Here is a 12955-nt window from a genome sequence, read left to right as displayed (position 1 = left end):
AACGGGAATGGGGGAACCGTGTGCCTCCTGCATGCCCTCACCTGGGCCAGGATGGGTCTGGGATACTCTGTGTTCCCAGTGGAGGCTGGGGGACCCTGTGTCCCACCGCTGTCTCCTGCACTCTGTCACCTCGGGTGGGGCTGGGATGCTCTGTGTTCCCGATGGGAATGGGGGCCTGTGCCCCAGCACATGTGCTGTGCTCCACCATCTGAGCCAGAACGGGCTCAGGATGCTCCGTGTTCCCAGCTGGGACAAGGGGACACAGCACCGTGCCTCCGTGCTTTGTCACCTGCGAGCAGCCAGGACTGGGATGCTCCGCGGTCCCGCCGGGATGTGTGTCCGGGCTCGTGTCCGCGGTCTGTTTGCAATCATCCCCGGAGCCGCGTGCGGCCGGGCCCGCTGCCAGCCCCAGCCTGGAAAAGGGGGAGCGGGAGCGGCAGGAGCCAGAAGCGGGGAGCGCAGCCCGGCGAGCGGCAGCGGCCGCGGCACTGGGGAGGTGGCACCGGCCCTGGGGGACACCGCAGCCCTGGGGACACGGGGACACGGCCCCGCCATGGCCCGGCTGCTCCCCGTGCTGCTGCTCGCGGCTCTGGGCTCCGCGGGCAGGCCGGGCCGGCGGCCGGCAGCGTGGGACGATGGAGCAGATGGTAACTCCCGGCCTTCGGGACCCCCTTCCCACCGGGCTGCGGGCACGGGGAGCGGCCTGACCGGGCCGGAGGGGTCCAGCTGAGGGGTTGGGTGAGGGTCCTGTTCCTGGGGGGCTGCTCGTGGTCCCAGCCCGGCCCCTCCAGCCCAGAGACTCCCGGCGAGGAGCTGCGCCAACCTGACGCTGGTCCTGGACAACTGGAAATTCGCCATCACATCCCAGCTGAGGAACCTGCTGCTGTCGGACCACCAGAGCGTGCTGCCCGACTACGGCCGGTGAGGGCCGGGGGGATATTTGGGGGTCCCTGGGGGGATATTTGGGGGTCCCTGGGGGGATATTTGGGGGTCCCTGGGGGGGTATTTGGGGGTCCCTGCCCTCACGCCGCTGCGCCCGCAGGATCCCGGCCCTCTCGGGGGCCCTGGATGAGCTGTACCGGGATTTCCGCGGCCTGAAGGAGCAGCTGGGCCGGCTCTCGGATCGCTTCGCACACCTCGAAGCCTCCGTGGAGCAGCTGAGCCGGGCCCGGGGCGCTGCAGCCCCCCCGCGCCGGGGAGGGGTCCCCCAGAGCCCCCGCAGGGCCCCCGGGACCCCGCAGTGAGCGACCCTCGCCCGGTACCGGGGGCTCAGCCAGGCCGGGGGGACAGCGGCATCGCTTGGGGGGCTCACACTGGGGGCACAGGGACATCACTTGGGGGGTCTCAAGCTGAGAGGCTCGAGGTCATCACTTGGGGGACTCAGCCAGAGTTTTTGGGGGGGGGTCCATCCCCGTGGGTCACGGTCTCTGCCCCCCTCGGGGGTCGCACCCGGCCCTTCTCTCTTTCAATAAAGCCGCTGTCGCCAGAACCGCCTCGCTCTTTTCTCATTTCTCGGGATGAGGGGGTCACTGATGGGGCGCGGGTTCCTCCCCTCCCGGTACCGACCCCCGGTACCGACCCCGGGAGCCGCCCCCCGCCCAGCGCCGCTTTACGGCCTGTCGTAAACTCCCCCCCGCCCATTGCGGCGGGCGCCGCGCAGCCGTAAAGCGGAGCCGCCCGCGCCCCCCGCCCGGTACCCGCGGCCCCGCCGGGAGGGATTTGGGGGGGCGGGATGGGGGGAGAGGGGCGGGGGCTTGGGCGGGGGGCTGGGGGCTGGGCGGGGGTGGGTCGGGGGTTGGGGGCTGCCGGTGGGGCTGGGCTTGTGGGGGCCTGGGGGGGTCAGTCTTGGGGGGGTTGTGGGACAGGGTCTGGGGTACAGGGGCTGTGATATGGGGGGCTCTGGGGTGGGTCTGGTGGGTCTGGGGTACAGGGGCTGTGATGTGGGGGGCTCTGGGATGGGTCTGGAGGGTCTGGAATGGGTCTGGAGGGTCTGGGGTACAGGGATGTGATGTGGGGGGCTCTGGGATAGGTCTGGAGGGTCTGGGGTAGAAGGGCTGTGATGTGGGGGGCTCTGGGGTGGGTCTGGAGGCTCTGGGGTACAGGGATGTGATGTGGGGGGCTCTGGAATGGGTCTGGAGGGTCTGGGGTACAGGGATGTGATGTGGGGGGCTCTGGGATAGGTCTGGAGGGTCTGGGGTAGAAGGGCTGTGATGTGGGGGGGTCTGGGGGCTGTGGAAGTGGGAATGGGGGTCTGAGGTTGATGGTTGGGAAGGGGCTGCTTGTGGGGCTGGGTCTGAGGGTCTCATTCGCAGGGGGAAGGGACTGTGGAGCTCAGGGGTGGGGGGACTGGAGGTCCAGACATGTACTGTGGGGGCTGGGGGTCTCCAGCAGGGGTGTGGGGGTCTGCAGGGCTGTGTGACCACACAGCTTGGGGGTCCGGCTCAGCCCCTCACCCTCGGTGTCCCCCCACATGCCCAGGCCAGCACCATGGCACAGGTGGGGCACAGGGTGGATTACCTGGCCGGATTCTGCTGCCCGGTGGGGGGGCTGGTGGCGGGCAAGCCGCGGGTGCTGTGCCATGAGAACGAGATCTACCTCTCCAACGGCACCGAGTTCGTCTATGTGTACGACCAGGAGGGCAAAGTGCTCAAGGTGAGGGGCTTGGCGGGGTGGGGGGGTCACCCTGTGTGCCCCATCCTGTGGGGACAGTGTCCCGTGACACAGTGGGAACACCCCAGAGTCATGTCCCCACTCCCTAGCCCTGGATTCCCTCTGGCAGGATCCAGCAAACAAACCCTACAAGCAGCACCCTTCGCTTTGGGGTTTGGGGGTGCTGCCAGCTGGCCCCTCTCCCAATCCTGTGGGACAGCCATTGGATCAGACTCCACAGGCTCGTTCCCCCCAGCACAGGGGCTTCTCTCCCCTCTCCCCCCAGGCCTGGTGGCTGTCCCCGCTGTCACAGCACCCTGACTGACACGCTGCTGCCTTTGTTAATTTGTTCTGATTATCATTTCCAAGAAATCCACCACTGTAAGAGCGGGCTCTGCCTCCCACACTGCGCTCCCGCTCAGCAAAGTAGAGCACGTACCCTGCTCCCTGTTTTCCTTCCCCTCAGGGAGCGGGAATGACAGGCTGCCTCAGCCCCTCTGCCACCCCCCTGCCCAGGAACACCCAGCTGGGTGCTGCCCAGGGATTCCTTTGTCCCTGGAAATCGTTTTGGATCCCCCTCTGCAGGGAGCCGCCTTGTCCCTGCCACCCCCGCGGCTACCGTGGGAGGTGACATTTGGTTGTGTCCCCGCTGTGTTCCAGGCTGTGTTCCGCTGCCCTGACCAGGTGTGGCACGTGGAGCTGCTGCCCCAGCCCCGGCAGCTCTACATCCTGTGCGCCCACAGCGGGATCTACTGCGTGTCCCTGGAGCAGCAGAGCAGGTGAGCCCGGGCTGAGCCCCTGTCCCGGGGCTGCCGTGGGAAACGTGAGGCTCTGCATCCATCTCTGCCGGTGCTGAAAGCTCTCCTGCAGGAGTTCATTTCCCAGGGCCAGGCAAAGAGGCGGCCAAGGGCCACGCTGGCTTCTCCCCACCGCTTGGCTCAGAGCTCTTCCCTGTTTTCCCGAAGGTTAATGGAGCAGACGGACGGCGACGGCCAAGAAAGCAACGGCCCTTCCGGCGTCTTCCCGGTGGAAGCGGACGCCTGCATCTTCCCCGACGCCAGCCTGAGCATGTTCACCCTGCTCAGCACCTTCGTCATCACGCTGGCCCAGGACGAGGGCAAGTGGTGGATGCGGCTGCACGAGCTGCCGCGCCCGGAGCAGGACGGGCCACCGTACCGGCAGGTCAGCCAGGTGGAATTCTGCCCCGGGAGCCCGCCCGGGGACGGGGGGGACGCGCCGCCCTCCTGCTTCCTGCCCGTGCTGTGCTGCGCGGCCGCGCCCGGCACCCAGGGGCTCTGGTGCTCGGGGGGCTTCGTGCTGGAGGAGCCGCTCTTCAGCCTCCTCTTCGGCATCGACGTGGCCATGCTGGAGTCGCCCATGATCCTGTGCGGCTTCCCGGACGGGCAGCTCTGCTCCGTGCCCCTCAAAGCCCTCAGCTCCTCGCCCGCCGCCGACGGCTGCCGCGACGTGTCCACGCCGGCGCCGCCCGTGAAGATCCTGCACCACCTGGAGGAGCCCATCGTGTTCATCGGGGCGCTGCGCACGGAGCGGCGCGCGGCCGACGACGCCGAGGACGAGCCGCCCGCGGGCGAGCCCGGCTGTGACTGCGTGGTGGCCGTGGGCCACTACGGGAAGATGGTGGCCGTGAAGGCGGATCAGCAGGAGGAGGCCACGGTGCCGGAGCTCAGGGAATATTACCTGCGCGGCCCCATCCTGTGCGCGGCCTGCGGCAGCGGCTCCCGCATGTACTACAGCACCCACTCGGACATCTCCGCCGTCGACCTGGACTGGGCAGGCGACTCCTCGGACCCCGAGGACACGGAGAGCGGGGCCGGCGTGCTGCCCCCCGTGCTGTCCCCGGCCAGCCTGAGTATCTGTAGCGTGGTGGCTCTTTCCTTGTCCTCTCGGGCCTCGGAAGGTACTGGGGGCAGCGGGGTGGGATGCCGCCTCTCCTCCCTCTGCAGCTCCGTGTGGGATGGGTGGGGCTCCGTCTTTCATTCTTGTTGGCTCCCCTTGGTTTTGTAAGTCGTTCCTGTCCATTGTGGTTCCTGCTCTTCCCTGCCCCTTCCCAGTCCCTCAGCTCAGCATGGCAGGAACTGGCCAGCCCTTGCAGCCGTGGGAGAACCCCAAGCCAGCTCGGATGAGGCTCCCTCCAGATGTGGTATCCAATGTGGTATCCAATGTGCCTCTGGACTGGCTGCCCATGGAGCTGCGAGTGCCACCAGCAGGGCCCCAGTGTGACAGCTGGGTGCTGCTGGCCTTGGCTGGGGAGTGGCAGGCACAGGGTGGTGTCCCCTCTTGGGGGTCTGTGTGTGAGCAGGTGTGTGCAGTGACCCATGTCTGTGTCCATCATATCCCACTGCCCTGGGGAGGCGGTGCCATCCTGCTCCCTGTCCCCCCCACCTCAGCCATCCAGGAAGCCCCCGCTCCCCTCCTGGCCCTGAGCCGCCCGTCTGTGCCCACAGGGGAGTCGGAGCTGTTGGCCCTGTCGGCCAAGGGCCGCCTCGTGTCCTGTGGCCTGTGCAGCCCCGAGGAGCCGGACGTGGAGCTGACCCCTGCTGAGATCGGCCGGAGGATCAAGGAGCTGCTGTCGGGGATAGGGGACACCTCAGAGAGGTAAAGGTGGCACCAAGCTGGGGGTTGAGCAGGTCATTGCCAGTAATTAATTATGGAATCTCGGAATGGTTTGGGTAAGAGAGACCTTAAAGCTCATCCCACTCCACCCCCTGCCATGGGCAGGGACACTTCCACTATCCCAGACTGATCCAAGCCCAGTCCAGCCTGGCCTTGGACACTTCCAGGGATCCAGGGACAGACACAGCTTCTCTGGGCAGCCTGTGCCAGGGTCTCCCCACCCTCATAGAGAATAATCCCTTCCCAATATCCCATCTAACCCTGCCCTCTGGCAGTGGGAAGCTGTTCCTCTTTATCCTTCACTCCAGGCCCTCGTCCAAAGTACCTCTCCAGCTCCCTCGGAGCCCCTTTGGGCACTGGAAGGGGCCCTAATGTCTCCCTGGAGCCTTCTTTTCTCCAGGCTGAACACCCTCATCTCTCCTCGAGTTTTTCTCTTGGAAATCTGCTCCAGCATTTACCTTTTCTGGCTGGGAAGCCCCCCCAACCTCCATAATATAAAACCAGCGTTTGAGGGCAGCCCCCTCCCATGGCACAGCCACCCCCAGCGCCGTGGGCGGGCTGGCAGCGGCAGCCATGGCAGCAGAAGGTGGCACGGGCAGGGTGCCAGGCGCCTGCCACGCGTGCCAAGCCAGCAGTAACAGGCAGGGCAGGCTCGTGCCTCCATCCTCCATGGCTGGCTGTGTGTGGGGAGGGGCTGTGGGAGAGCCCCCCCTCCACGCACAGGGGGATTCCTGAGGTCTGGCTGTCCGCAGGATCAGCTCTGATGGGAACCTGGATCTGTGGCTGCCATGGCAGAGAAGCTGGGGGGTTTCCTGTGGTGGGATCATGCCAGGAGCAGCTCAGCTTGGCAGCACAGCACCATCCTGGCCTCTCTCCCGTTGTTTCATCCCTGTCACATTGTCCTTGCAGAGTGTCCTTCCTGAAGAAGGCTGTGGACCAGAGGAACCGAGCCCTGGCCAGCCTGAACCAGGTGATGAACGTGAGCGCGGCGCTGCTCTCCAGCCACGAGGGCCACAAGCCCATCGCCTGCACCATCACTGCCAACTGGAGCTGCCTCCTGCTCCAGGACACCGTCACCATCTCCTGCTTGCTGGAAAACTGCAGCGAGTACAGCCTGGAGGAGGGCTGGACCCTCTGTGTCCAGCTCCTGGCCAGCCCCTGTGCCTTAGAGGAGGAATCCATGGATTCGGCCACCACCTTCACCTTCCCCATTGACCAGCTGCTCCCTGGGAACAAGCGGGAGCTGACGCTGCCCCTCGGCCCTGCTGCGGACACCAAGCTGGACCTGCCTCTGACCATCTCCTGTGCCCTCTACTACAGTTTAAGGGATATTTTGGGCAGCGGCTCCGACTCCTCTGAGGACCTGGATGACTTCCTGCCCGACGACTCGCCCCTGCTGTCCCCGGACAGAGAGGGGATCTGCCTGCCCCTCAGCCAATGCACCATTGACATGCTCCAGTGCCTCCGTTTCGGGAGCAGCCCCCCCGGGCCCGACGTCCCCCCTGCTCCCTCAGACCCTGTGGAGACCTTCCTCAAAGTGTCCCAGGAACAGACTGAACCCGAGGAGGGGAAAACCGCGGGAGAGGAGAGCCTGCCCCCCTCGGCAGCATCCATCCGGGTGTCCTCGGAGCTGCTGAAAAATGCTCTCAAAACCTCGGAAACAGGTGGGTCCCTGAGCAGGAGCATCCCAGGAGTCTCAGAGGCTCCTGGGGCAGGGATGCTGGCAGGGTGTCTCTGTCACAGCCCCTTCCTTGGGCGAGGAGGGCTGTGTGACCCCACTGTCCCCACCACAGCACTGGCGTACGTGGCAGCAGCATGACTGAGCTCAGCGTGTCCCAGTGGGGTGGGGTCCAGTCCAGGGACTGCCTTGGGACTGTCAGCGGTGTCACATCTCTGCTCTGTCCTTTGGTCCCCAGATGTCCCACTTTGCTGTGCCACCCTGCGCTGGCTGCTGGCTGAGAACCCCGGGGCCGAGGCACTGAGCAGCACGGAGGTGGTGTCGGCGTGTGGCGTGGCGCCCGACGGTGGCCACGTCCAGCTGCTCGTCCGAGAGGCAAGGAATGGGTTAGCCCTGAGCCGAGGAGTGGGTCAGCCTGCAGGGAAGCTCCCTGTCCCACAAAGCCAGCTCCTTCCTGGAGCCAGGGGGACCAGTGGATGAATGGTCACGCCACTCTGACCCCCTCCTGTGGGGCTGGGGTTCGAGTGCTGGGCTGGACAGGCAGCATTCCCAGTCCATTCTCCCAGCCCTGAGCTTCCCAAAGGCTGTGGTCATTTCCCTCCCTCTCCAGATGTTTCCATTTCTTTGGTTCTAGAAAATGCACTTGGATTTGGGTTGTAAACCCACCCCATGCAAAATTCCCCTCTAAAGACACAGGGAAACCAGGGATTTCTACCCAGCTCTCCTGCCTGACCCCACCTGGGGGGCCCCAAGGTACCTGGCACAGGTGGATTTGCACCTGAGAGCTCAGATGTCCCCAGGGTGATGAGTGACAGTGTTAATTCTGCCAGGTTCAATCCTGCCAGGACCCACCTGGTAGCACCGGGCTGGGGGCAACTTCCTGGGGGGGTCTGGGGGTTTCTGGAGCCTTCTGGGGAACCCAGTGCCCATGGGGAGGGGTTCTGATGCCCCTCTGCCCAGCGAGGGTGGCAGTGACACTGCTCTCACTGTCCAGGTGGCCATGAATGACCTGAGCCCTGCGGGTCCCATCCAGGCTGTGGAGATCCTGATGGAGAGCCCATCCCTGGCCCACATGTGCAGGACACACCACGCCGTCATCCGGCGCATACAGGTACCCCCCCAGGGCAGGGGGGACCCCAAGTGACCCCAAATCCCCTGGAATGGAGCCTTGGGTGCAGTGGGGGGCGTTTCTGTGGCACCATGGTGTGACAGACCAGCACTACTGGAGGTGGTCCCAGGTTTGGGGCTCAGACTCCCTGAGACTCAGAATTCCCAAGGCTGGGGCTCTCAGGATCTGGGGGCTCCCAGAGCTGGGGCTCCCAGAGCTGGGGGTCCCTGAGGCTCCAGGCATTGGGGTCCCTGGGGCTGGGTGCTGCCAGCTCTCCCAGCAGCCTCCCTCCCTCCACAGGCGCTGGTGCTGGAGCAGGCGGCGCAGGGCTCGGGACCCCCCGACCTCCGCATGCAGTACCTGCGTCAGATCCAGGCCAACCACGAGGTGAGACCCCCGACCCCCTCCCGGTGGGAGCCCCACCACCACCCCGTCCCTCACCCCCTGCCCCCGTCCCGCAGATGCTGCTGAAGGAGGCGCAGACCCTCCGGGACCAGCCGCCCCCGGGCCAGGAGGGGGCCGAGGGCTCTGCCACGGCCGAGAAGCTCCTGAACATCTACCGGCAGCTGCGGAACCCCAGCCTGGTCCTGCTGTGAGCGGGGGGCGGCCCAGCCCGCCCCAAACCCCGCCGGCCGGGGTGGGGGCCAATGGAGAGCCCCCCACTCCACCCCACCAGAGCAGGAGCGGGGCCGGCGGTCGGGGCGGGGGGGGGGGGGGTGTGTCTGTGCGTGTTTCGTGGTCGTGTTGTCGGCAGCACCGGGGGGGTCTCGGGGCTCCGGTGGCGGAGCGGGGGCTCCTGGGCTGGCCCAGCCCTGCCCCGCCGCCCCCCAGCCCGGCCAGGCCGGGGCAGCCCCCCGGGGCCGCGCTGTCTTGTGGATCCGTGGTAGTGTAGTGGCCGTGCCGAGCCGGGCCGGCCGCGGGCTGAGCCCCCCGAGCCGCCTTCAGGATCAGGACAAACAGGGTGCTGTGCCCGGGGGAGCCCCGTTTTCTGCTGGGCAGGGGAGGGGGTCTCCGCTCCCCCGTTGTTTCTACAAATGATCTCGTATCTCCACGCTGGTGCGCCGTGGTCCGGCCCCGGCCCCTCCCGCACCTCCCCACTGTCTGTAACTCTGTCGTCTGCCATGAAAACGATCCTGTTGCTCACCCCGTGCCTGGCTCTGTTCCTTTCCATCGTCCCGGAGGGTCCTGGCAGCTCTCGGGGTGGGGGGCTTCCACTGCCACCTCCTCTGCTCCCCCAGCCTGGCAGAGGCGCCACGGGCTCCCCAACCTCCTCGGGCTCCAGCCTGCAGTGGCTTTGCTTTGCAAATCCCCCTCCCATCCCGTGTGGCACCCCTGGGGGGTCCCTGCATCCCACTGGCCCCCGGCTCAGCCCTTTCCATGGCGCTCCCGGGAGGGAAACGGGGCTGGATCTCGATGGGAAGGAGGACGCGGCGCCACCTCAGTGCGATCCAGGTGACTTTAATGCCGTGAGTCGCCGGGGGCACAGCTGCCGTGGACAGGGCCACCGCTGCCACCACGCCGCTCTGCCAGGGACAGGCGGGTGCCCGTGGGCCGGGGGGCTCCCGGGGGTCAGTACTCCCAGAGCGTGGCCCGCAGCACGGACTCGCTGTCGGCTCGCAGGGTCCCCGCGGGGTCCCCGCGCAGGTACCGCCCGTTCTTCCCTTTGATGGCCACTCGGCCCCGCTCCCGGAACTCGAAGAAGAAATCCTCGGAGAGGTCCCCGTCGCTGCACACCGACCCGCTGCTCGCCACGTACCAGTACTTGCCCCCCTGGCCTGCAGGGAGCCCCGGGGGGTGTCAGCGCAGGCTGGACGGACCCCCAGGGCCACCCCACCCCGTATCCCCCTCCCACCCGCCCACCTTGGATCTGGTAGGCGCCGTCGCTGAAGCTGATGTGGAAGACGTCGTAGACGGAGCGGTTGGAGTCGAGCAGGTTGGAGCCCCGGTGGTAGCAGACGAAGCCGTGCTCCCCCCGCAGCACCAGCATCGGGCGGTTGATCAGCTTCAGAGTGAACTCCTCATCCTCCCCTGCACAGCACCCGGCCCTCAGCACCCCGGGGACCCCCTCCCCGTCCCCCCTGTCCCCCCCAGCACTTACCCACAGTGTCGCTGACGGCCGCCAGCTGCCCGTTCCTCTTGGTGCAGACGTAGCGGCCGTTGCTGGCGCGCAGGGCCACGCGCCGCCCGCGCCACTCGATGTCAAACATGGTGTTGGCAGCGCTGGTGACCGAGGGACAGCGTGAATTCTGAGTGTCTGTGTCCCCCCCCGAGCCATGTCCACCCCACACCGCTGCCTCACTCACATTTCGGTGGCCACGGCCTGGATGCCCCCGTGGGCCACCAGGGTCCAGTAGCTGCCGGTGTTGGTGTGGAGGCTGCACTTGTTGGTGTCGCGGTCGATCTGCAGCTGGAAGGTCTCGTGGTTCAGCTCCTCGTCCTGGTTTGCTGAGACATTCACACCTGGGGGGAGAGTGGATGTTGGTGCTGGTCCTGCTCTGGACATGAGCACTGGCCACACTCTGGCCACTGGCACTGGTCTCTCTGACTGCCAGCACTGGTCCTCTCCTGGCCCTGGGCAGCAGTCTCAGCCTGGCCATGGTCACCGATCCCACTTTGGCACTAGTTGGCACTAGTCCTACTCCAGTCATCATCAATGACCCTGCTCTGGCCATTGTCACCAATCCCACTCCAGCCACAGGCACCGATCCCACTCCAGCCATTGTCACCAGTCCCACTTGGGCCATCAGGACCAGTTCCAGTCCAGCCATTGTCACCGTCCCGTTCCAGCCATTGGCACCCATCCTATTCCAGCCATGGGTATCGCTTCCACTCTTGGCCACTGTCACCAAAGCCACTCTGTCCACGGTCACTGATCCCGCTCTGGCCATTGGCAGCGATCCTGCTCCGGCCATCAGGACCAATCCCACTGCAGCCATTGTCCCACCCCAGCCATCACCACTGCTGCCCCACGGCCGCCCTCCCCCTCCCCCCCAAATCCTGCGAACAATTGTGCTAATTGGGCTGGTTAATCAGCTTGTCACCGCCGTGTCCATCTGGTCACAAACCCCTATTTATAGCCGGTCCCCCCCGTCACCCGGCACTAAGCTGCTTGGCACAGGGGTGGCACCGTCCCCGGGGGGCACCTGGGGGCGAGTGGGGTCCCTTGGGTCTCCACCAAGGGGTTCTGCTCACCTGTGGTCACACCCGCTGGCTCTACACACGTGTGTGCACACGGGGTGTGGTACGTGGTGTGCACAGGTAAATGTGTGACCCTGTGGATGCTGCACGGAGCACGGCACACCTGTGTGTGTGTGTGTGTGTGTGTGTGTGTGTGTGCGCACGTACACACCTGTGCACAGCCACAGCCCTGCACCACACACACACACAGCCCTGTGCACGCCCACAGAGCCCTGCACATGCACACACGTGTGTACACGCACACCCACGCGTCCCCCCCGCCGCCCTGCCCACCCCACTCTGTCCTCACTGACCTCAGTGCCCCCCTAGGCAGACGGGACCCCCCATGTCCCTCTCCAGCAGCCACGCCGGGGTCCCCCATGTCCCCAGGATGAGGTTGTAGGATCCCCCCCGGCAGGCACAGCGCTGTGGGGTTGCTACTGTGGGGTCTCTCCCGGGATGGGGGTCCCAGGTGTGCTCCCACGGAGTTGTGGGGGTCCCTGGGTGGGCAAGGAGCGGGCCGGGAGGGGTGTGAGGAGCTCTTACCCTGCCGGATGGACACATATCTGCCGTTGGCCGCTGTGAACACCACCTGGGGGTGACTCTCCTCCAGGTCAAAGAGTTCATCTTTGCCCGGCTTGGAGCTGCGGCCGGATTTGAGAGTGCCGGTGGGTCCGGTGGGCGCCAGGTATTTCCCGTCGCAGTCCTTGAACGCCAACTTGCCGGCCTTGAACTCGAGGGTGTAACCGGTGCCGGCGCCGGGCTCGGGCACCAAGGTGCCATCGCAGCGCAGGTAGCGCTCGTCGGCCGTGCGCAGGCTGTACTTCTTGTCCTGGAAGCACAGGGTGATGAGCGCGTCCACCCCCCAGGGCAGGTTGCTGTCGGTGGCGATCTCGTCCTCGTGGGCGCTCAGGTGGGCGTAGCGGCGGCGGCTGACACTCAGCAGGTTGGCCTGGGGGTGCATGGCCAGGTGCACGGTCCAGAGCTCCCCCTCGGTCACGCTGGGGGCGAAGCAGGACAGCCGATCCTCGCGGCCCCCGAAGAAGCGCCGGTGCGGGGCCGACTGCAGCGCCCAGCGCCCGTCCGACTGCGTGATGATGCTGAAGCCTTCGTCCCGGCCCGGCTGCTCCGCCTCGCAGCGCACCTTGCCGTCCTTGTCGGCGCCCAGGTAGCGGCCCAGGTGGCTCTTGAGGAAGACGATGGAGCTGTCGGCTTCATCCTGCTCCAGCGTCCAGATCTGCTTGCGCTTGAGGCTGGGCGCCGAGGCGTTCACCTTGTAGCCGAAGCTCTCCGCCGTCAGGTACCGGCTCTCGCAGTTGATCAACCCGAACTGGATCTTCAGCACCTGGTGGATCCCATTCGTTGGCATCTTCCGCCGAGGCGGGGCGGCCCCCGGGGGCCGGCGGGGGCTCCCCCGGCGCTGCCGAGCCCGGGCGTCGCGGCGGGGCCGGACGGAGCGCCCGCGGCGGGGGCGGCTGCGCTGCCCCGGACCCACGGAGCGGGACGGGGGCCCGGGGGGCTGCGACCCGCTCGGTTAGCCGCAGGTGCGATTAGAGACCGGCCGGCTTGCGATGGGCACCGGGGGCGCCCGGGCGAGGGGGCACCGCGGCAGCCCCCGGCCACGCCACCGTCCCTCGCCGCGGCCCCGTCCGGCTGTGGCGGAGCCGCGGGTGGAAAACTTGGGTGGGAACCCGATCCGGGCCGGCGTA

General features: G+C 66.8%; 3 protein-coding genes across 3 annotated transcripts; 2 read left to right on the top strand and 1 right to left on the bottom strand.

The window, feature by feature from the left end:
• Positions 1-7: 7 nt before the first annotated feature.
• LOC148182684 (uncharacterized) lies at positions 8-1469 on the top strand. The gene is made up of 3 exons (XM_088065303.1): positions 8-647; positions 792-921; positions 1043-1469. The coding sequence occupies exons 1-3, from the start codon at positions 8-10 to the stop codon at positions 1242-1244; spliced, it is 972 nt and encodes a 323-aa protein (XP_087921429.1). The 3' UTR covers positions 1245-1469.
• Positions 1470-1602: 133 nt separating this feature from the next.
• Positions 1603-8744, top strand: FAAP100 (FA core complex associated protein 100). Its single transcript, XM_005530676.3, has 10 exons — positions 1603-1693; positions 2479-2652; positions 3310-3428; positions 3615-4567; positions 5115-5265; positions 6193-6947; positions 7200-7336; positions 7956-8072; positions 8370-8456; positions 8531-8744. Exons 2-10 carry the CDS (start codon positions 2488-2490, stop codon positions 8663-8665), a joined length of 2619 nt encoding a protein of 872 aa, XP_005530733.2. The 5' UTR covers positions 1603-1693; positions 2479-2487; the 3' UTR covers positions 8666-8744.
• Positions 8745-9511: 767 nt separating this feature from the next.
• On the bottom strand, positions 9512-12679 carry FSCN2 (fascin actin-bundling protein 2, retinal). The gene is made up of 5 exons (XM_005530675.2): positions 11793-12679; positions 10373-10529; positions 10168-10289; positions 9930-10097; positions 9512-9844 (listed from the first exon to the last, which is right to left on the bottom strand). Exons 1-5 carry the CDS (start codon positions 12613-12615, stop codon positions 9639-9641), a joined length of 1476 nt encoding a protein of 491 aa, XP_005530732.1. The 5' UTR covers positions 12616-12679; the 3' UTR covers positions 9512-9638.
• Positions 12680-12955: the final 276 nt, after the last annotated feature.

The sequence above is a fragment of the Pseudopodoces humilis genome, chromosome 21 (assembly GCF_049639895.1).
Source record: "Pseudopodoces humilis isolate 2021_Gansu_Grassland_sample_001 chromosome 21, ASM4963989v1, whole genome shotgun sequence".
NCBI classification, from domain to species: Eukaryota; Metazoa; Chordata; class Aves; order Passeriformes; family Paridae; genus Pseudopodoces; species Pseudopodoces humilis.
The sequence above is the reverse complement of the archived record's forward strand: the minus strand, read 5'-3'. Positions and strand labels throughout refer to the sequence as shown.

Coding starts and splice junctions, on each gene's coding strand:
- FAAP100 (XM_005530676.3), top strand. CDS start 2,488: ATGGCACAGGTGGGGCACAGGGTGGATTACCTGGCCGGATTCTGCTGC. Junction 2,653..3,309: donor AGGAGGGCAAAGTGCTCAAG/GTGAGGGGCTTG, acceptor GCTGTGTTCCAG/GCTGTGTTCCGCTGCCCTGA. Junction 5,266..6,192: donor ATAGGGGACACCTCAGAGAG/GTAAAGGTGGCA, acceptor TTGTCCTTGCAG/AGTGTCCTTCCTGAAGAAGG.
- FSCN2 (XM_005530675.2), bottom strand. CDS start 12,615: ATGCCAACGAATGGGATCCACCAGGTGCTGAAGATCCAGTTCGGGTTG. Junction 10,530..11,792: donor ATATGTGTCCATCCGGCAGG/GTAAGAGCTCCT, acceptor CTCTCCCCCCAG/GTGTGAATGTCTCAGCAAAC. Junction 10,098..10,167: donor GGCCGTCAGCGACACTGTGG/GTAAGTGCTGGG, acceptor GGTGCTGTGCAG/GGGAGGATGAGGAGTTCACT.
- LOC148182684 (XM_088065303.1), top strand. CDS start 8: ATGGGGGAACCGTGTGCCTCCTGCATGCCCTCACCTGGGCCAGGATGG. Junction 648..791: donor GTGGGACGATGGAGCAGATG/GTAACTCCCGGC, acceptor CGGCCCCTCCAG/CCCAGAGACTCCCGGCGAGG. Junction 922..1,042: donor GTGCTGCCCGACTACGGCCG/GTGAGGGCCGGG, acceptor CTGCGCCCGCAG/GATCCCGGCCCTCTCGGGGG.